Source organism: Centruroides sculpturatus, unplaced genomic scaffold (genome assembly GCF_000671375.1).
Source record: "Centruroides sculpturatus isolate CEXI.00-Female unplaced genomic scaffold, Cexi_2.0 scaffold617, whole genome shotgun sequence".
Classification (NCBI taxonomy): Eukaryota; Metazoa; Arthropoda; class Arachnida; order Scorpiones; family Buthidae; genus Centruroides; species Centruroides sculpturatus.
In genome coordinates, this window is record NW_019385101.1 from 26200 (window position 1) to 50209 (window position 24010).

Genomic DNA, 24010 nt, shown 5'->3' on the forward strand with positions numbered 1-24010 from the left:
GAAACAATAGATGAATTTGAGTACTTAGATCGAACATCTTCGATAGGAATCAAATTGTCAGTCGGGGGGACTCACCCCGCGATCTGGGCTCCGATCCCGTTACAATTCATAACGAGGAGGGGAGACCAATTAGAGAACGGGGGCAGATCGACATCGCCCTATCGGAATGTTCGATCTGGGACTCAGAGAGTCAGTGTTGGTGAAAGATGATGAGAAATACTGGCATAAAGACACAAAACAAGTGCCTTGAATAAAATTCTACCACTCCACTAATAAATCAGTTGTATGATATTAAGTTAGGTTTATAGAAAAGCTAAATTTCTGCAAAATTACTTAATATGGCAGGCAATTTATAAATGCAGACAAATGTCTAAATCTTTTATTTCTTGAAGATCTATCAATGCTGCTATATACCTCAAAAAGTGTTAAGTAGCACTTTATTCCCTTTTTCCAAAAACACCATAACATAGAAGTTGTGGTATTTTGGCCAGATCTAGCAACAGCCCATTATGCCCACAGTTATTAGCTTCATTCAAAGTACTGGGCTTGAGTTTGTAGAAAATGAAAACAATGCCCCATGTACCCCACACCTGTCCCATTGAAAGATTTTAGGCACTATGTAAACAGTAATATACTTCTCATGCTTGTGGTGCAAAGTACTTGAATTCATTAAAAACAAGTTTGGAGAAATATTGCTCAAAAAGTTGGGAATGTATCTGGCATGAGTTCATGGCAGGTGTTTGAGCAAAATTGAAATGTCTACAGACCATTACTTTGCAAAAAGTGAATCTGAACTGTCTGGTCTATCTCATGAACAAAACTGATACTTTAATCCAGTGTGGTGAGTAGTTATTTATGATAATGATGCACTCAAAACCAATTATGGTGTGATAACAAAACAATGCAAAAAGTGAATGTTTTCAAACCCTTCTGGACTCTGCATAAGGTTCTTAACTGTTCTAGATGGTTATTTGTTTATGGAATAATGTTTAAATAAGAGTTTGATTATAAGTTCGAAAAATTTTACTAAAACCCATGTTGCGCATGCACAACAAATCGGGCTGCCTGGACACAGTGCGCAGCTAGAGTGAGTTGTGAATCAACTCTTGCCAGGGCCAATGACAAAACCATTGCCTCTTTAAAATTTATGCATGTAGCTGTGAGGCTGGATTTAAAAATGTGCATAGCCTCTAACCATTTGAGGTGTTCAGTGGAAGGCGCAGCAAGGATGAGATTGGCCCGGGAAAAGTTGGCTACTATATCTGGATCTGTTACATAAGTAGTGAGGGCCATGGAGATTCTCACATGATGGATATCTGCCTAATGTTCTTGTATTCTGATGTCCACAGAACGTTTAGTAGAGTCTATATATATTAGGTCTCTATTGCATCTATTATCCCTTATAGGGATACTATACATTCCGGGGAATATGCTCTGGTTAGGAGGATCCTTCCCATTATGTAGGATGTCAAAAATAGTTGGGCACCTCCTGAAAGTGAGATGTAAACAGCATTTCCTGGAAACCTCTAAGTATAAGGATCTTACGTATGAATTAAAGGTGATGGGGATTTATTCTATTAGCATCGGGTTGGTTATCAATCAGCCAGTCCACCCTGTTCCGAATGTATATGTTGATAACATTCTATCAGCCTACATGCAAGTTTGTGATAACCCTATGCTGCAGCTATGCACTCTATAGACATTACTTCGGTATCAAGAGCCTGGGTGTCAGAAAAATGTGTAAAGGCTCTTCTGATTAAGGCTTTATAGGCTGCAATCTTGTACAAAACTGGATTGCATGACACCACCTAATGTATGATGACATGGACCCTGGCTTATGATACACTGAGGTGGTGATGCCCAAGCCTTCCACTCTAATATTTACTTCTAAGAAATACACTTTGGTAGGGCTGGATTGTTCCATTTCCAGGGTCAATCTGTATAGATTATTGTTGATAGAATCAACAAAGGCCATCACATCCAGAATACTCTTGCAAAAAATATCATCATCATCAATATATCTCCTATATATAAGGATGTTGGGAAGAAAGTGAGTTAGGACCTTGTTCTCCAGCTTTTGCACCAACATTTCACAAAGGTCCCTGAAACATTATATCCACACACAAGGTAAAAGGACCCCTTTACCTTGTGTGTGGATATAATGTTTTTTTTCTTTGCTTCTAATATTACCATCTAAGTTAGAAGTTTGATCTAAGTTCATTTTTTTCTTTAAATTTTCAACTCAATTCAGAGGCATTTTTGTTGTAAGCAGTTTCCAACAAACTTTAATAAATTTTTTCTATTTGTGACAATTTCTACGTAATCCAAAGGTAATTTCTAATACATATTTTACACAGCATTGTTAATATTATTATTTTGGAGATTGTAGAACATATTAAATTACTTAAAAAATGAAAAATAATTATAACATTTGATTTCAAGATTTATTTTATATATTAAAAATAATTAATTATATTCTGGGAAACTGATCACTGTTTTCTTGAAATTCCAGGACAAGCAAAGGACAGGGAAATGAGAAACCATAATGATTGTGTTCATTATTTCTAAACTATTGTAAATAAAATTTCTTTTAAAATAATATATAGTATTTAATAGTTCAATTTTTTAATAAAATATACTTTAAAAACACTCCATTATATTAGGATAGTGTCATTTGTTCTAACACGGTTTGCAGTTTGGTATACTCTACATCACAAAACTCTTCCATCAATAATTATAATTTTAGTAATTAAAAACAATTTTATTTTACACTATTTTACTTATTTTTACATGTTTATTGTCTTAAATAACTATTGTTTTCTTACCATTAAATAAAGAAATGTATAATGATTTATACTTGTATAAATCTTTAATTTTATAACAATTTCTTTTATATTAGTAAATAATCTAATTAATATTTTTATCTTATTTCATTCAGAATCATTGATCAATAGAAATGTTTTTGTAGCACTTTCATTTTATTTGAAAAACATATAGAATTAGTCTAAATCAAGAGTCACCAAACTTTTTTGATCATAGACTCCCTACAAGTTTTCGAAACCTCACATCGACCCCCACTAAAAAGTTTATGTTACAAGCAAAACAAAATACTTACTATTTTAATACATTTCTTTTAATTTTGAATTTTTTTCATTTATTATATATTTGTTAATAATAATTTTTGTAACTGACTATCAGTGAGACAGATAAGCTTGATCCTTAGCTCCCCCTTATCTTTAGCTTAAGCTTGATAATCGACCCCCAATAATGTTATATCGACCCCTGGGGGGGTCGATATAACATTATTGGGGTCGATATCGACCACTTTGGCGACCCCTGGTCTAAATTGTCAAAACCAGAAATTTTTGAAATCAGTCTATCAGTTTTCAATAAAACCAGTTTTTAAATATAAAAAGACAAACTAGTTTCAAAAGTGAATTCAGTAGAATTAATGTTTTATTATTGTATTTTATTAATATTAATAAAATACTACAATAATTATTATTAGCCAAGATTCGTGAATATGCCTATATCATTTTATTCCTGCCAAAAAGAAGTGTTTCTTTGATAATTTGTAAAAGCTAGATTTAATTTATATTTAACAAATAGCAATTGAAAACATTATTGTTTTAAGATTATTTCTCATTGGTTTTAACATTAATTTTCAAATTTAAACCAGAATAATGCATGATATTATTTTTAAAGTCAAGGATAATACCATTCTTCACTTTGTAAAAACACAGTTGCAGTGCACAAATTGTAATGTTATACTGAAATTTTATGGTAGAACACCAGTTATAAGGAATCATGAATCCAAGCATATTTTACTGTCAACTAAAAGTAAAAAAAGGCAAGTAGACAAAATAATACTGTAATAACAATACCATTTTTATTATCTGTTCGAAATCAGTTTTTACAACCAATTTTTGGTTTATGCTAAAACCATGGTTTACTTAAAATTAGTTTTGTTGCCAGTTTAAGCCAAAATGAGGTACAAATTTTAACAGTAAAAAATAATGAATAAATTTGTTCCTGTTTTTGAAAAGAGTGTTTGGAATGACAAAAATAAACATAAATTGAGATTACATTGTATACATATATTTAAATAATAAAAACTGAGCTTAAAAACAGCATAAATCAAATTTATTATATCATATTTTATTAAATGCTCAAGTCTTATCCCTAGCATGTAATATAACTTTACATTATTCTAATAAAATATATAAAAATTCTAATTACAATATTTCCCTTACCTTCTATAGGTTCATCATCTAAATAAGAATCTTTTTCTCCAGATTCCATGCAAACAGTACCATGATCTTCAACAGAGCACTGTCGAGTTTTTGTTTGCACGGATGGATGCCGGCTGAAGGAACTTGTGCTTGGAACAGCTGTATCATGATGATCACGAGGAGAATATTCAGATCCCTGATGCTGTTTTAAACCAAATATTATTTAAAAATTTCAATACTTAGATATATACCATATTTGAATGGAGAAGTAATACATATAGCTTAAGAAGTCAATAAAATTTTGGCTTAGTCTTTCATTATTAATATAGAAATGCATAATCATCATCATTTAAAAAAATTCAGTGAAACTAAGTTAAATTTTAAAGTCAAACACTGCAGATTAACTTTTTCAGTCTAAAAATTTTTCCTAATGTAGGAATTTCATCTTATCTTAAACTTACACAGTTCTAAAAGTTTTTTTGCATAAAAAAAAAATTCAGTTATAATTGTCAGATTACTGTTTGTTTAACTGAAGGAGTGACAGTCATGTGATTTCATTAGAAAAAAAATAATTTGCTTTGCAATCATTATTATAACAACAATAATAATAATAATAATAATAATAATACATCTCATAAAAGACATCTCATATAAATTATTAATACAAAAATAAAAAATAAACTTAATGCATTTTCCCAAGATATATTAAAATTTATTAAATAATAATAACTTGAAATTAATGCTTGATTAAAATAAATATGTATATATAATAAATACAGCTTGTACTACAGAATTAGGTATAACAATTAAAATAGTTTTTAAAATATTGTTAGTGGTATAACTAATACCACTTTTAACTTACTCGTGATGATCCAGACACAGTTCGAGAAACAGGTGATCGATCAACACTGACAATAGGAGATAACTGACTAGAATCACCAACATCGTCTACTTCTTCAGATCCTTTTTTAGCATCATCCACTTTATATTTCAGGTTGCTCTTAATTGTTTGACTTAATAACTGTAATAAGCAAATTAGTGTAGTTAATGTGTCTTCCCTTATTTCCAATAGTTTCCAAATGGAAACTAGGTTTTAATGGAATCTTCCCTTATTCCAACAATGTCTCAGAAAGATATATACAAATTAATTGTATGTAAGAAATGTTTAGTAATATGTTAATTGTTTTTTTCTTTTGTTAGAATTTTAGAATAAACTATAATTAATGTGGAAAACAACTCCAAGTTCTTTAAAAATAACAAAAAATAAACTGCTTTTCTGGAGTTCACCTTTATTAATAAATTGTTCTCTAGCACTTTTGGACAACCTAGTCCATCACCAGGAGATATACAAATGAACTGCTTTAGTAGCTGGGTCCTAAGTCTGTACAATCACATGTTACATCAACAATTGTATATCAGACTTAGGAGATGGCTACTAAATTAATTCATTTGTAGTTCTACTGACAATGGACTTGGTTGTCTGAAAGTGCTAGAGAATAATTTGTAAATAAAGATGAACTCCAGAAAAGCAGTTTGTTTTTTGTTACAATAAATTATCATTAATCTTTTAATAATTGTATCAGATTAGTTTAGAGTCAAAGTAATTTTGACAGAGCAACCAAAATGATCAAGTTACAAGAAGAATGTCTTACATATATTTGTCGTATATTTTTTAAAATATTTTTGATGCTGTCTGGAACTGTAGTTATTTTGTGCAGAATACAGAAATGTGCATGTTTTAAAACTAATAATCTAAGAAAATAAAAAAAATGCCAAGCAACATAATTGCAAATGATAAAATAATAAGGGAAGATGCAAGAAAGTGAAAATAAAATAACAAAACTGAAAATAATGACAAAATACAACATAATAATTATAAATTTACTCAGATTTATTATGTTATGTCACTCAGAAACACTTGTAAAGTGTGCAAAGTTTATTCAATTTTCATTAATAAGAAAATATTTTTAAATAAATACCAGAGTGAAGAAAGCAGGAAAATAATTAAATTTTGAAATTGACATGACAGTTATCCACAAGAAATTAGGACAGATATGATGACAAAAATCTAATGATAGCCACAAGCAACAAACTGTTAGTTGAGCTGAATCTAGCAAAAGACATGCTTTCAGCAAAAGCTTTTTGAATTTTTACAAAAATAATAGAATAAAATCCAATAATCTGACTTATTATTTATTTAAAATTTATGATTAATATAGTATTATAGCATATAATAGAAATCATGTCTTATTTANATGTGAGTAGATGATAATGATGATGATGGCTGAGGGGTTGTCAATAGCAAATACTGTACTTTTTTAGCCTTATGATAAAATATTGTGATGGAAAGTGATTGCATCTGTCTTTTCATTTCACGAAACAAATTATAAAGAAGTTCTAAAGCTTCTCCTTCCATATTTTGAAACCATGTCATATTTTTTATTTGTTTTATAAGCGCAATGTAGTGTAATAACGATCACTTGGCACAATTCATTTCTTTATTTAAACGCGTATTAACGAAAATTGAAATAAAGAAATGAATCATGCCAAGTGATCGTTATTATGCTACATTGTGCTTATAAAACAAATTCTAAAGCTTCTGTTATTAAATTTAATATTTTCTGTTATTAATTTTAATGTTGAATTCCACCATAAAATCATATTCTATCATCTTTTTCTTCAAATCCTAGGTCATTTGAAACACTTCACCAAATTTTTCAAATGTCCACACTGCTGGTTCTGGTTCAGTGTCTTCTTCATCATTGTCTTCTTTCTTTGAGACAATTTGATGAGGGCTTCTAACTTCTCATTTGTAAACACTTTTTCCTCTATCATATTGAAAAATCCTTCATCACCAATTTGTCTTGTTGTTTGAATTATCTCTCTTACTTTTGTGTCAATTCAGGGAAGTCTTAGAAATCATCAATCCTCAAATTCTTCCAGCATGCTGTTACTATTGTGAGTTTGCTGACTTTCGGGGGAAAATGGTTAATCCTGCATCAATGATGATCTAGAGTCTGTCCACATGTGGGTGGTGGTGGAGGAGACAGTACTAACATACAACCGTTTATTGCAATTCAAGAGAACTTACAATATACAAAAAGTTTGTATCTGAGGTTTTGTTTGAAAGCGATGATCAGTAGATAAGAGGAGTCCTTTGGTGGTTAAAGGTGGACGGCGGATGATGGGCTCTGGAGCAGCAATGATGGGTGTTTATCTGGTGATGGGGAAGATTTGAGTTGGCAGTTTGTAGAGACTTGGTTGTTATCCAAATGAGTGATGACAATCATTTTCCCGCTTCCCGATTGGTTGCTCCCTTGTCTCCATGTGGAAAACTGAGACCTGTTTGGCTAGCGAGAAAAGTCCGCTTTGGAGAGTCTATTTGAAACCATCCATCGACTCTTACCTGGAGATGTTGATGAAACTGTGAAACCTGTGCTCATGTTTTACTTCATTATTGTCTTTTCTCTGACACTTTAGAATTTCAACGATCTAACACAATGTCCTTTGACCGTCAACCTTTCCCCTTTTTCCAATTTTCTAACTTAGACTGCTTGTATACAACATTCTGTCAAAGTTCCATCTTTCTGGGTCAACATTCTACTAAGATCTATCATGTTGTTCATCTTAGCATCACGTTTGTCTTGATATCTACAGCTTTCTTCTTGTCTCTATCTTACATAACTTGCACGATCTTTGTTCTGATTCAACAACAAAAGTTTTCTCTTCCTAATTAATCTTATAATTAATTTTTATTTTGACTCATGTCTGGAACCTCACACTATTTATAGTTTTAATTCATTCATTGCCCCTTTGTTGAAGACAATTGCATCAGCAATGGTAAATGGTTTCCAACAGATCATAAGTTCAACATCAGGGGCAACCAACCTTAATCATTGCTTGAATCATATTAAATACCTGTTGAGTACATGATGCTTTGATGAATCTAATGACACTGATCAAGTGGCTACAGCAATGAGGTCATATTTGGTGGTAAAAATAGTACTTTAATATTTTCATCTTCAATACTAAGTGACTGAGGACCAGCCACATTATCTATTAACAATAAGCCTTAAATTGTAATCCTTCTTTCTACAAATATTTCTTCACTTCAGGAATGAAACATTGATGAAACAATTCAGTGAATAATACAGTCATGACCCATGCCTTGGAACTGTGCTGCCAGAAGATGGGCAGATATTTTTTATTTTTGTTTTTAAGAGCATAAAGATTCTTCGCTTAGTGAACAACACCAGATTTTATCATATGTCCAGCTGCATTGCCAAGTACAGTAGTACCAGTATTAATCTGTCTTTGAATCTTTTAAAGCTTGGTACCTGTTTCACACTTTTGTATATGTAGGTTATCTCGGGCATCTTTTTCCAAAGAAGTCCTGTTTCATCACAATTAAAAACTTGCTTAGGATGATAGCCTTTCTCCTCAATGTTTTTTTTAACTCTATGGGAAACATGATAGCAACATCCTCACCAGCAGATGCAGCTTTTCCAGTAATTTTAATATTTTTTTTTTTAGATTAAACCTTGTTTTGAATCTATTTAACCATCCCTTCCTTTCTGTAAATGGCTTAGATTCTTCTTCTCTACTGTCTTGTGACTGAATGTCCTCATAAACTCAGTGGTTACTGTTGAGCACTGAGATTATATGTTATTATCAATAGGCACTGTTTTTCTAATCATATCTTATACCCACAGATTTAATGCTTTTTCCCTCTTGAGTAACACCTTATCTTGCACTGTATCAGAAACTTTTGTAGATCAAGATGTAACAGAAAAATTGGCACAAATTTTAGTTTTGTTCTTCATTACTTTGTGTATTGAAGATTCATTTTTTCATATAGCTTGGTAATAACTGCAAATGATTTTTTTCTATTTCAACCATATTGAGAATTTTTACTTTTTCATTTAAAGTTAGCACTTCACATCTCACAGGTTAGAATTCCATTTAAGAAGCTATTTAAAAAACTTACTTGGATAAAAATATTTAAAATTTGATCAAACAAAAAAAAGTCATTAATGAGTGTTTAGAAATGAAAGAGTTACTTAAGAAAGCAAATATATTAACATAGTTATTTGATGCTAACCATGATAAAACTTGTAAGACTGCTTGTCAGGACATACACACCTACAGACAATACCACTTCAGGTGGGAGAGGAAAACTGTCAACATGCAGAGTAAAAGAAATGAAGCTCTTGTTCTGTATTTGCCATTACTATGAAGGCATTTTAGGACAATATCAAAAGAAGGATAGGTAACATTTTATGCTCAATGAGCAACTATCAGTGTGAGGCTCCGGAAGTGGGTCGAAATTCGTGCACAGAAAATGTTTTAATTTCGTATAAAAAAAAAAGTGTTTTTAAATTATTATAATCATTATTTTATATTGTAAAAAGAAACCGTCTAACGCAAGGCGAATATATTATGTCCCTATATAGTCATATCTGTAGAAATTTCTGAGAAAAAACGAATTTCTCAGAAAGAAACAATAGATGAATTTGAGTACTTAGATCGAACATCTTCGATAGGAATCAAATTGTCAGTCGGGGGGACTCACCCCGCGATCTGGGCTCCGATCCCGTTACAATTCATAACGAGGAGGGGAGACCAATTAGAGAACGGGGGCAGATCGACATCGCCCTATCGGAATGTTCGATCTGGGACTCAGAGAGTCAGTGTTGGTGAAAGATGATGAGAAATACTGGCATAAAGACACAAAACAAGTGCCTTGAATAAAATTCTACCACTCCACTAATAAATCAGTTGTATGATATTAAGTTAGGTTTATAGAAAAGCTAAATTTCTGCAAAATTACTTAATATGGCAGGCAATTTATAAATGCAGACAAATGTCTAAATCTTTTATTTCTTGAAGATCTATCAATGCTGCTATATACCTCAAAGAGTGTTAAGTAGCACTTTATTCCCTTTTTCCAAAAACACCATAACATAGAAGTTGTGGTATTTTGGCCAGATCTAGCAACAGCCCATTATGCCCACAGTTATTAGCTTCATTCAAAGTACTGGGCTTGAGTTTGTAGAAAATGAAAACAATGCCCCATGTACCCCACACCTGTCCCATTGAAAGATTTTAGGCACTATGTAAACAGTAATATACTTCTCATGCTTGTGGTGCAAAGTACTTGAATTCATTAAAAACAAGTTTGGAGAAATATTGCTCAAAAAGTTGGGAATGTATCTGGCATGAGTTCATGGCAGGTGTTTGAGCAAAATTGAAATGTCTACAGACCATTACTTTGCAAAAAGTGAATCTGAACTGTCTGGTCTATCTCATGAACAAAACTGATACTTTAATCCAGTGTGGTGAGTAGTTATTTATGATAATGATGCACTCAAAACCAATTATGGTGTGATAACAAAACAATGCAAAAAGTGAATGTTTTCAAACCCTTCTGGACTCTGCATAAGGTTCTTAACTGTTCTAGATGGTTATTTGTTTATGGAATAATGTTTAAATAAGAGTTTGATTATAAGTTCGAAAAATTTTACTAAAACCCATGTTGCGCATGCACAACAAATCGGGCTGCCTGGACACAGTGCGCAGCTAGAGTGAGTTGTGAATCAACTCTTGCCAGGGCCAATGACAAAACCATTGCCTCTTTAAAATTTATGCATGTAGCTGTGAGGCTGGATTTAAAAATGTGCATAGCCTCTAACCATTTGAGGTGTTCAGTGGAAGGCGCAGCAAGGATGAGATTGGCCCGGGAAAAGTTGGCTACTATATCTGGATCTGTTACATAAGTAGTGAGGGCCATGGAGATTCTCACATGATGGATATCTGCCTAATGTTCTTGTATTCTGATGTCCACAGAACGTTTAGTAGAGTCTATATATATTAGGTCTCTATTGCATCTATTATCCCTTATAGGGATACTATACATTCCGGGGAATATGCTCTGGTTAGGAGGATCCTTCCCATTATGTAGGATGTCAAAAATAGTTGGGCACCTCCTGAAAGTGAGATGTAAACAGCATTTCCTGGAAACCTCTGAGTATAAGGATCTTACGTATGAATTAAAGGTGATGGGGATTTATTCTATTAGCATCGGGTTGGTTATCAATCAGCCAGTCCACCCTGTTCCGAATGTATATGTTGATAACATTCTATCAGCCTACATGCAAGTTTGTGATAACCCTATGCTGCAGCTATGCACTCTATAGACATTACTTCGGTATCAAGAGCCTGGGTGTCAGAAAAATGTGTAAAGGCTCTTCTGATTAAGGCTTTATAGGCTGCAATCTTGTACGAAACTGGATTGCATGACACCACCTAATGTATGATGACATGGACCCTGGCTTATGATACACTGAGGTGGTGATGCCCAAGCCTTCCACTCTAATATTTACTTCTAAGAAATACACTTTGGTAGGGCTGGATTGTTCCATTTCCAGGGTCAATCTGTATAGATTATTGTTGATAGAATCAACAAAGGCCACCACATCCAGAATACTCTTGCAAAAAATATCATCATCATCAATATATCTCCTATATATAAGGATGTTGGGAAGAAAGTGAGTTAGGACCTTGTTCTCCAGCTTTTGCACCAACATTTCACAAAGGTCCCTGAAACATTATATCCACACACAAGGTAAAAGGACCCCTTTACCTTGTGTGTGGATATAATGTTTTTTTTCTTTGCTTCTAATATTACCATCTAAGTTAGAAGTTTGATCTAAGTTCATTTTTTTCTTTAAATTTTCAACTCAATTCAGAGGCATTTTTGTTGTAAGCAGTTTCCAACAAACTTTAATAAATTTTTTCTATTTGTGACAATTTCTACGTAATCCAAAGGTAATTTCTAATACATATTTTACACAGCATTGTTAATATTATTATTTTGGAGATTGTAGAACATATTAAATTACTTAAAAAATGAAAAATAATTATAACATTTGATTTCAAGATTTATTTTATATATTAAAAATAATTAATTATATTCTGGGAAACTGATCACTGTTTTCTTGAAATTCCAGGACAAGCAAAGGACAGGGAAATGAGAAACCATAATGATTGTGTTCATTATTTCTAAACTATTGTAAATAAAATTTCTTTTAAAATAATATATAGTATTTAATAGTTCAATTTTTTAATAAAATATACTTTAAAAACACTCCATTATATTAGGATAGTGTCATTTGTTCTAACACGGTTTGCAGTTTGGTATACTCTACATCACAAAACTCTTCCATCAATAATTATAATTTTAGTAATTAAAAACAATTTTATTTTACACTATTTTACTTATTTTTACATGTTTATTGTCTTAAATAACTATTGTTTTCTTACCATTAAATAAAGAAATGTATAATGATTTATACTTGTATAAATCTTTAATTTTATAACAATTTCTTTTATATTAGTAAATAATCTAATTAATATTTTTATCTTATTTCATTCAGAATCATTGATCAATAGAAATGTTTTTGTAGCACTTTCATTTTATTTGAAAAACATATAGAATTAGTCTAAATCAAGAGTCACCAAACTTTTTTGATCATAGACTCCCTACAAGTTTTCGAAACCTCACATCGACCCCCACTAAAAAGTTTATGTTACAAGCAAAACAAAATACTTACTATTTTAATACATTTCTTTTAATTTTGAATTTTTTTCATTTATTATATATTTGTTAATAATAATTTTTGTAACTGACTATCAGTGAGACAGATAAGCTTGATCCTTAGCTCCCCCTTATCCTTAGCTTAAGCTTGATAATCGACCCCCAATAATGTTATATCGACCCCTGGGGGGGTCGATATAACATTATTGGGGTCGATATCGACCACTTTGGCGACCCCTGGTCTAAATTGTCAAAACCAGAAATTTTTGAAATCAGTCTATCAGTTTTCAATAAAACCAGTTTTTAAATATAAAAAGACAAACTAGTTTCAAAAGTGAATTCAGTAGAATTAATGTTTTATTATTGTATTTTATTAATATTAATAAAATACTACAATAATTATTATTAGCCAAGATTCGTGAATATGCCTATATCATTTTATTCCTGCCAAAAAGAAGTGTTTCTTTGATAATTTGTAAAAGCTAGATTTAATTTATATTTAACAAATAGCAATTGAAAACATTATTGTTTTAAGATTATTTCTCATTGGTTTTAACATTAATTTTCAAATTTAAACCAGAATAATGCATGATATTATTTTTAAAGTCAAGGATAATACCATTCTTCACTTTGTAAAAACACAGTTGCAGTGCACAAATTGTAATGTTATACTGAAATTTTATGGTAGAACACCAGTTATAAGGAATCATGAATCCAAGCATATTTTACTGTCAACTAAAAGTAAAAAAAGGCAAGTAGACAAAATAATACTGTAATAACAATACCATTTTTATTATCTGTTCGAAATCAGTTTTTACAACCAATTTTTGGTTTATGCTAAAACCATGGTTTACTTAAAATTAGTTTTGTTGCCAGTTTAAGCCAAAATGAGGTACAAATTTTAACAGTAAAAAATAATGAATAAATTTGTTCCTGTTTTTGAAAAGAGTGTTTGGAATGACAAAAATAAACATAAATTGAGATTACATTGTATACATATATTTAAATAATAAAAACTGAGCTTAAAAACAGCATAAATCAAATTTATTATATCATATTTTATTAAATGCTCAAGTCTTATCCCTAGCATGTAATATAACTTTACATTATTCTAATAAAATATATAAAAATTCTAATTACAATATTTCCCTTACCTTCTATAGGTTCATCATCTAAATAAGAATCTTTTTCTCCAGATTCCATGCAAACAGTACCATGATCTTCAACAGAGCACTGTCGAGTTTTTGTTTGCACGGATGGATGCCGGCTGAAGGAACTTGTGCTTGGAACAGCTGTATCATGATGATCACGAGGAGAATATTCAGATCCCTGATGCTGTTTTAAACCAAATATTATTTAAAAATTTCAATACTTAGATATATACCATATTTGAATGGAGAAGTAATACATATAGCTTAAGAAGTCAATAAAATTTTGGCTTAGTCTTTCATTATTAATATAGAAATGCATAATCATCATCATTTAAAAAAATTCAGTGAAACTAAGTTAAATTTTAAAGTCAAACACTGCAGATTAACTTTTTCAGTCTAAAAATTTTTCCTAATGTAGGAATTTCATCTTATCTTAAACTTACACAGTTCTAAAAGTTTTTTTGCATAAAAAAAAAATTCAGTTATAATTGTCAGATTACTGTTTGTTTAACTGAAGGAGTGACAGTCATGTGATTTCATTAGAAAAAAAATAATTTGCTTTGCAATCATTATTATAACAACAATAATAATAATAATAATAATAATACATCTCATAAAAGACATCTCATATAAATTATTAATACAAAAATAAAAAATAAACTTAATGCATTTTCCCAAGATATATTAAAATTTATTAAATAATAATAACTTGAAATTAATGCTTGATTAAAATAAATATGTATATATAATAAATACAGCTTGTACTACAGAATTAGGTATAACAATTAAAATAGTTTTTAAAATATTGTTAGTGGTATAACTAATACCACTTTTAACTTACTCGTGATGATCCAGACACAGTTCGAGAAACAGGTGATCGATCAACACTGACAATAGGAGATAACTGACTAGAATCACCAACATCGTCTACTTCTTCAGATCCTTTTTTAGCATCATCCACTTTATATTTCAGGTTGCTCTTAATTGTTTGACTTAATAACTGTAATAAGCAAATTAGTGTAGTTAATGTGTCTTCCCTTATTTCCAATAGTTTCCAAATGGAAACTAGGTTTTAATGGAATCTTCCCTTATTCCAACAATGTCTCAGAAAGATATATACAAATTAATTGTATGTAAGAAATGTTTAGTAATATGTTAATTGTTTTTTTCTTTTGTTAGAATTTTAGAATAAACTATAATTAATGTGGAAAACAACTCCAAGTTCTTTAAAAATAACAAAAAATAAACTGCTTTTCTGGAGTTCACCTTTATTAATAAATTGTTCTCTAGCACTTTTGGACAACCTAGTCCATCACCAGGAGATATACAAATGAACTGCTTTAGTAGCTGGGTCCTAAGTCTGTACAATCACATGTTACATCAACAATTGTATATCAGACTTAGGAGATGGCTACTAAATTAATTCATTTGTAGTTCTACTGACAATGGACTTGGTTGTCTGAAAGTGCTAGAGAATAATTTGTAAATAAAGATGAACTCCAGAAAAGCAGTTTGTTTTTTGTTACAATAAATTATCATTAATCTTTTAATAATTGTATCAGATTAGTTTAGAGTCAAAGTAATTTTGACAGAGCAACCAAAATGATCAAGTTACAAGAAGAATGTCTTACATATATTTGTCGTATATTTTTTAAAATATTTTTGATGCTGTCTGGAACTGTAGTTATTTTGTGCAGAATACAGAAATGTGCATGTTTTAAAACTAATAATCTAAGAAAATAAAAAAAATGCCAAGCAACATAATTGCAAATGATAAAATAATAAGGGAAGATGCAAGAAAGTGAAAATAAAATAACAAAACTGAAAATAATGACAAAATACAACATAATAATTATAAATTTACTCAGATTTATTATGTTATGTCACTCAGAAACACTTGTAAAGTGTGCAAAGTTTATTCAATTTTCATTAATAAGAAAATATTTTTAAATAAATACCAGAGTGAAGAAAGCAGGAAAATAATTAAATTTTGAAATTGACATGACAGTTATCCACAAGAAATTAGGACAGATATGATGACAAAAATCTAATGATAGCCACAAGCAACAAACTGTTAGTTGAGCTGAATCTAGCAAAAGACATGCTTTCAGCAAAAGCTTTTTGAATTTTTACAAAAATAATAGAATAAAATCCAATAATCTGACTTATTATTTATTTAAAATTTATGATTAATATAGTATTATAGCATATAATAGAAATCATGTCTTATTTATTATATTTTTATATTATTTTTTTTATTTAAAAAAATGTTTCTAATATATATATCNTGGATTTTTCATCTTTTAATCTATTGTTAAAATTTTAAAATACTTTGTAAAATTTTAATCAATTAAATTAATAAAGTATATAAAAAATACTTAATTTAAGTATTTAAAATTATTTTATGCTCTATAACTATTTCTTATATTTTTTAAGTTAAATTTTCAATAAAAAGTTATTTTTAACTAAAAACATTATGCTTTCAGTATTGCTATTGGAAACAGTTATAAAATGTTTAATGCAAAAATTAATAATTAATTTTAATTGATTATAGTGTAAAATTTGAGAGTTTGAGAGTAAAATTAGTTTACTCCAGGAAGGTAAAATGTTGTTGATTATTTTCAAATAATAAAAACTGAAATTGAAGTAGGTTATTTGTCACAAATCAAAATTGCCTGAATTGCTCTTAATAGAAATGTACTCTATATTACACTTCACACGTACAATATATTAAAGCATAATTTTATTTAATTTTATAATATACAGTGATTTTATCGGGTTTTTAAAAAATTGTATATTATAAACATAAACGTGAATAGTGTTGTCACCAGGCCAGTTTTCACCCCGACAAGCTGGTTTTTAAATTCATGGTCCAGATTGATTATTAATTTGTCATAATTTTATCATAATTAGAAATTATGATAAAATAAATTTATAAAAATATTTGTGAGTATTTTATTTTAATGGTTAAACATTAACTTCATACCCTCACCCAAACTTATCCCTAGGCTAAGAGTGACAGAAAATGTATTTTTAAAATTCTAACTTGCAAATATCTCTGGCAAATATTAGGTCTGTTCCAACACAAGTCCCTAACTGGTTTAAAACTGGCATGCGCATTATTCAGTTCTTGGCTGTAAAATGGCATTGCACATGTCTCGTACAGTTTCAAATTCAAACCAGTAAGGGACTTGCTGGGTCAGCAATTTTGAAAAGGTGGCAACACTAGTTGTGAAACCATTACAAACAAATATATTGGGTCACATGAGCAAAAAGTTTGAGAAACGCTGTTCTAGAATATTAAAAATGAAGTCCAAAAGAATAATGATAAATAGCTATGTAATAATGGAGAAGGTAGATTTTGATAAAAATAAAAAACCTAAAAGAATATTTAAAATTGTCAAAACTGAAACTTATTTTACAAAAATAATCCCTCATCAAACCCTTTAACTGGTATTAAACAAGAGTAAAATTACATGAAAACGTTTTCGGATCTCTCCCTGGGTCCTTTCTCAAGCAACTATTCTTTAAAATTTGTTAGAATGAAGACCAGTAGAACGAACTTCTTCAAAACTGCGATATTCGAAAAACTACTTCTTCCGAACCACATTTCAAAAGTCGAAATTCAAATATCAATGTGAATCACGTGCATTCCAGTATTCCGTAATATAATGCTCGTTTTTCTTAAAAAGGTTTTTATGGGTTTTTACGTTAACGAAAAAATAAATAAAGAAAAAATAAAATAGCGTATCAGCAGGTATGAGGTTTTAATACCCTATTTACTATACGTATTTATTAATGTGGATCCTCCTTCTGGAGTAGGGCCTGCAATGCTAGGGACAGGGTAATCTCATCCCTCGAGTTAATAGGTGCAGAAGTGTTGTATGCTTTGCAAATTTCCATTTGTTCCAACCACTTGAGGTGGTCCATAAACGGTGTAGTAATGAGGAGTTTGGCGTTGTCGAAGTTTGCCGAAATCTCCAAGTCTGACGCATACATGGATAACGATGTAGAACCCCTTTTGTGGAGGATGTCCCGTTGGTGTTCAGTCCATCTGACACCAATAGCACGTCTAGTAGTGCTCACAGACCATAGATTTGAGTGGGAACTGGTCTGTGAGCGCTACTAGACGTGCTATTGGTGTCAGATGGACTGAACACCAACGGGACATCCTCCACAAAAGGGGTTCTACATCGTTATCCATGTATGCGTCAGACTTGGAGATTTCGGCAAACTTCGACAACGCCAAACTCCGCATTACTACACCATTTACGGACCACCTCAAGTGGTTGGAACAAATGGAAATTTGCAAAGCATACAACACTTCTGCACCTATTAACTCGAGGGATGAGATTACCCTGTCCCTAGCATTGCAGGCCCTACTCCAGAAGGAGGATCCACATTAATAAATACGTATAGTAAATAGGGTATTAAAACCTCATACCTGCTGATACGCTATTTTATTTTTTCTTTATTTATTTTTTCGTTAACGTAAAAACCCATAAAAACCTTTTTAAGAAAAACGAGCATTACATTACGGAATACTGGAATGCACGTGATTCACATTGATATTTGAATTTCGACTTTTGAAATGTGGTTCGGAAGAAGTAGTTTTTCGAATATCGCAGTTTTGAAGAAGTTCGTTCTACTGGTCTTCATTCTAACAAATTTTAAAGAAGAATAGTTGCTTGAGAAAGGACCCAGGGAGGGATCTGAAAACGTTTGCATGTAATTTTACTCTTGTTTAATACCAGTTAAAGGGTTTGATGAGGGATTATTTTTGTATTTTAATCCAGTATTTGAAGATTCTTGATTGATTATTTTATTGTTTCTTCTTCTAAATGTAAACAAAAACAAGCTTTTCTAAAAATTCACACAAAGACATTTAGCTCTATTGAAATCTGTTTTGTATGTACGTATATGACCATATTTTCATAAATCCAATTATTACAATTCACATTTTCTTTTGAATTAATAAAGAAAAAATTCCATAAATATATCAAATTTCTAATTTGGAATTTTAAATGTAGTAACAATTTAAAAATAGTACAAAATTTTAAATACTTGTATCTATTATATATATTTCAATTAAGTAGTATTTGGAATTCAAAAAAGAATAAATTACCTGTACTTAATTTTATGTATTGTNTGTTCCTGTTTTTGAAAAGAGTGTTTGGAATGACAAAACTATAGACATTACTTCGGTATCAAGAGCCTGGGTGTCAGAAAAATGTGTAAAGGCTCTTCTGATTAAGGCTTTATAGGCTGCAATCTTGTACAAAACTGGATTGCATGACACCACCTAATGTATGATGACATGGACCCTGGCTTATGATACACTGAGGTGGTGATGCCCAAGCCTTCCACTCTAATATTTACTTCTAAGAAATACACTTTGGTAGGGCTGGATTGTTCCATTTCCAGGGTCAATCTGTATAGATTATTGTTGATAGAATCAACAAAGGCCATCACATCCAGAATACTCTTGCAAAAAATATCATCATCATCAATATATCTCCTATATATAAGGATGTTGGGAAGAAAGTGAGTTAGGACCTTGTTCTCCAGCTTTTGCACCAACATTTCACAAAGGTCCCTGAAACATTATATCCACACACAAGGTAAAAGGACCCCTTTACCTTGTGTGTGGATATAATGTTTTTTTTCTTTGCTTCTAATATTACCATCTAAGTTAGAAGTTTGATCTAAGTTCATTTTTTTCTTTAAATTTTCAACTCAATTCAGAGGCATTTTTGTTGTAAGCAGTTTCCAACAAACTTTAATAAATTTTTTCTATTTGTGACAATTTCTACGTAATCCAAAGGTAATTTCTAATACATATTTTACACAGCATTGTTAATATTATTATTTTGGAGATTGTAGAACATATTAAATTACTTAAAAAATGAAAAATAATTATAACATTTGATTTCAAGATTTATTTTATATCTTAAAAATAATTAATTATATTCTGGGAAACTGATCACTGTTTTCTTGAAATTCCAGGACAAGCAAAGGACAGGGAAATGAGAAACCATAATGATTGTGTTCATTATTTCTAAACTATTGTAAATAAAATTTCTTTTAAAATAATATATAGTATTTAATAGTTCAATTTTTTAATAAAATATACTTTAAAAACACTCCATTATATTAGGATAGTGTCATTTGTTCTAACACGGTTTGCAGTTTGGTATACTCTACATCACAAAACTCTTCCATCAATAATTATAATTTTAGTAATTAAAAACAATTTTATTTTACACTATTTTACTTATTTTTACATGTTTATTGTCTTAAATAACTATTGTTTTCTTACCATTAAATAAAGAAATGTATAATGATTTATACTTGTATAAATCTTTAATTTTATAACAATTTCTTTTATATTAGTAAATAATCTAATTAATATTTTTATCTTATTTCATTCAGAATCATTGATCAATAGAAATGTTTTTGTAGCACTTTCATTTTATTTGAAAAACATATAGAATTAGTCTAAATCAAGAGTCACCAAACTTTTTTGATCATAGACTCCCTACAAGTTTTCGAAACCTCACATCGACCCCCACTAAAAAGTTTATGTTACAAGCAAAACAAAATACTTACTATTTTAATACATTTCTTTTAATTTTGAATTTTTTTCATTTATTATATATTTGTTAATAATAATTTTTGTAACTGACTATCAGTGAGACAGATAAGCTTGATCCTTAGCTCCCCCTTATCCTTAGCTTAAGCTTGATAATCGACCCCCAATAATGTTATATCGACCCCTGGGGGGGTCGATATAACATTATTGGGGTCGATATCGACCACTTTGGCGACCCCTGGTCTAAATTGTCAAAACCAGAAATTTTTGAAATCAGTCTATCAGTTTTCAATAAAACCAGTTTTTAAATATAAAAAGACAAACTAGTTTCAAAAGTGAATTCAGTAGAATTAATGTTTTATTATTGTATTTTATTAATATTAATAAAATACTACAATAATTATTATTAGCCAAGATTCGTGAATATGCCTATATCATTTTATTCCTGCCAAAAAGAAGTGTTTCTTTGATAATTTGTAAAAGCTAGATTTAATTTATATTTAACAAATAGCAATTGAAAACATTATTGTTTTAAGATTATTTCTCATTGGTTTTAACATTAATTTTCAAATTTAAACCAGAATAATGCATGATATTATTTTTAAAGTCAAGGATAATACCATTCTTCACTTTGTAAAAACACAGTTGCAGTGCACAAATTGTAATGTTATACTGAAATTTTATGGTAGAACACCAGTTATAAGGAATCATGAATCCAAGCATATTTTACTGTCAACTAAAAGTAAAAAAAGGCAAGTAGACAAAATAATACTGTAATAACAATACCATTTTTATTATCTGTTCGAAATCAGTTTTTACAACCAATTTTTGGTTTATGCTAAAACCATGGTTTACTTAAAATTAGTTTTGTTGCCAGTTTAAGCCAAAATGAGGTACAAATTTTAACAGTAAAAAATAATGAATAAATTTGTTCCTGTTTTTGAAAAGAGTGTTTGGAATGACAAAAATAAACATAAATTGAGATTACATTGTATACATATATTTAAATAATAAAAACTGAGCTTAAAAACAGCATAAATCAAATTTATTATATCATATTTTATTAAATGCTCAAGTCTTATCCCTAGCATGTAATATAACTTTACATTATTCTAATAAAATATATAAAAATTCTAATTACAATATTTCCCTTACCTTCTATAGGTTCATCATCTAAATAAGAATCTTTTTCTCCAGATTCCATGCAAACAGTACCATGATCTTCAACAGAGCACTGTCGAGTTTTTGTTTGCACGGATGGATGCCGGCTGAAGGAACTTGTGCTTGGAACAGCTGTATCATGATGATCACGAGGAGAATATTCAGATCCCTGATGCTGTTTTAAACCAAATATTATTTAAAAATTTCAATACTTAGATATATACCATATTTGAATGGAGAAGTAATACATATAGCTTAAGAAGTCAATAAAATTTTGGCTTAGTCTTTCATTATTAATATAGAAATGCATAATCATCATCATTTAAAAAAATTCAGTGAAACTAAGTTAAATTTTAAAGTCAAACACTGCAGATTAACTTTTTCAGTCTAAAAATTTTTCCTAATGTAGGAATTTCATCTTATCTTAAACTTACACAGTTCTAAAAGTTTTTTTGCATAAAAAAAAAATTCAGTTATAATTGTCAGATTACTGTTTGTTTAACTGAAGGAGTGACAGTCATGTGATTTCATTAGAAAAAAAATAATTTGCTTTGCAATCATTATTATAACAACAATAATAATAATAATAATAATAATACATCTCATAAAAGACATCTCATATAAATTATTAATACAAAAATAAAAAATAAACTTAATGCATTTTCCCAAGATATATTAAAATTTATTAAATAATAATAACTTGAAATTAATGCTTGATTAAAATAAATATGTATATATAATAAATACAGCTTGTACTACAGAATTAGGTATAACAATTAAAATAGTTTTTAAAATATTGTTAGTGGTATAACTAATACCACTTTTAACTTACTCGTGATGATCCAGACACAGTTCGAGAAACAGGTGATCGATCAACACTGACAATAGGAGATAACTGACTAGAATCACCAACATCGTCTACTTCTTCAGATCCTTTTTTAGCATCATCCACTTTATATTTCAGGTTGCTCTTAATTGTTTGACTTAATAACTGTAATAAGCAAATTAGTGTAGTTAATGTGTCTTCCCTTATTTCCAATAGTTTCCAAATGGAAACTAGGTTTTAATGGAATCTTCCCTTATTCCAACAATGTCTCAGAAAGATATATACAAATTAATTGTATGTAAGAAATGTTTAGTAATATGTTAATTGTTTTTTTCTTTTGTTAGAATTTTAGAATAAACTATAATTAATGTGGAAAACAACTCCAAGTTCTTTAAAAATAACAAAAAATAAACTGCTTTTCTGGAGTTCACCTTTATTAATAAATTGTTCTCTAGCACTTTTGGACAACCTAGTCCATCACCAGGAGATATACAAATGAACTGCTTTAGTAGCTGGGTCCTAAGTCTGTACAATCACATGTTACATCAACAATTGTATATCAGACTTAGGAGATGGCTACTAAATTAATTCATTTGTAGTTCTACTGACAATGGACTTGGTTGTCTGAAAGTGCTAGAGAATAATTTGTAAATAAAGATGAACTCCAGAAAAGCAGTTTGTTTTTTGTTACAATAAATTATCATTAATCTTTTAATAATTGTATCAGATTAGTTTAGAGTCAAAGTAATTTTGACAGAGCAACCAAAATGATCAAGTTACAAGAAGAATGTCTTACATATATTTGTCGTATATTTTTTAAAATATTTTTGATGCTGTCTGGAACTGTAGTTATTTTGTGCAGAATACAGAAATGTGCATGTTTTAAAACTAATAATCTAAGAAAATAAAAAAAATGCCAAGCAACATAATTGCAAATGATAAAATAATAAGGGAAGATGCAAGAAAGTGAAAATAAAATAACAAAACTGAAAATAATGACAAAATACAACATAATAATTATAAATTTACTCAGATTTATTATGTTATGTCACTCAGAAACACTTGTAAAGTGTGCAAAGTTTATTCAATTTTCATTAATAAGAAAATATTTTTAAATAAATACCAGAGTGAAGAAAGCAGGAAAATAATTAAATTTTGAAATTGACATGACAGTTATCCACAAGAAATTAGGACAGATATGATGACAAAAATCTAATGATAGCCACAAGCAACAAACTGTTAGTTGAGCTGAATCTAGCAAAAGACATGCTTTCAGCAAAAGCTTTTTGAATTTTTACAAAAATAATAGAATAAAATCCAATAATCTGACTTATTATTTATTTAAAATTTATGATTAATATAGTATTATAGCATATAATAGAAATCATGTCTTATTTATTATATTTTTATATTATTTTTTTTATTTAAAAAAATGTTTCTAATATATATATC

General features: G+C 29.7%; 1 protein-coding gene across 1 annotated transcript in view; it reads right to left on the reverse strand.

Annotated features, from left to right (window-relative positions):
• The window catches only part of LOC111634696 (piezo-type mechanosensitive ion channel component 2-like), a 176734-nt gene that overhangs the window by 23911 nt on the left and 128813 nt on the right, over positions 1-24010 (reverse strand). Inside the window, exons 23-28 of the mRNA XM_023379534.1 lie at positions 22565-22723; positions 21713-21907; positions 14821-14979; positions 13983-14163; positions 5095-5318; positions 4254-4434 (exon numbers count right to left, since the gene is read on the reverse strand). Coding sequence (XP_023235302.1) covers positions 4254-4434; positions 5095-5318; positions 13983-14163; positions 14821-14979; positions 21713-21907; positions 22565-22723 — 1099 coding nt within the window. The remainder of the gene's footprint in view (positions 1-4253; positions 4435-5094; positions 5319-13982; positions 14164-14820; positions 14980-21712; positions 21908-22564; positions 22724-24010) is intronic.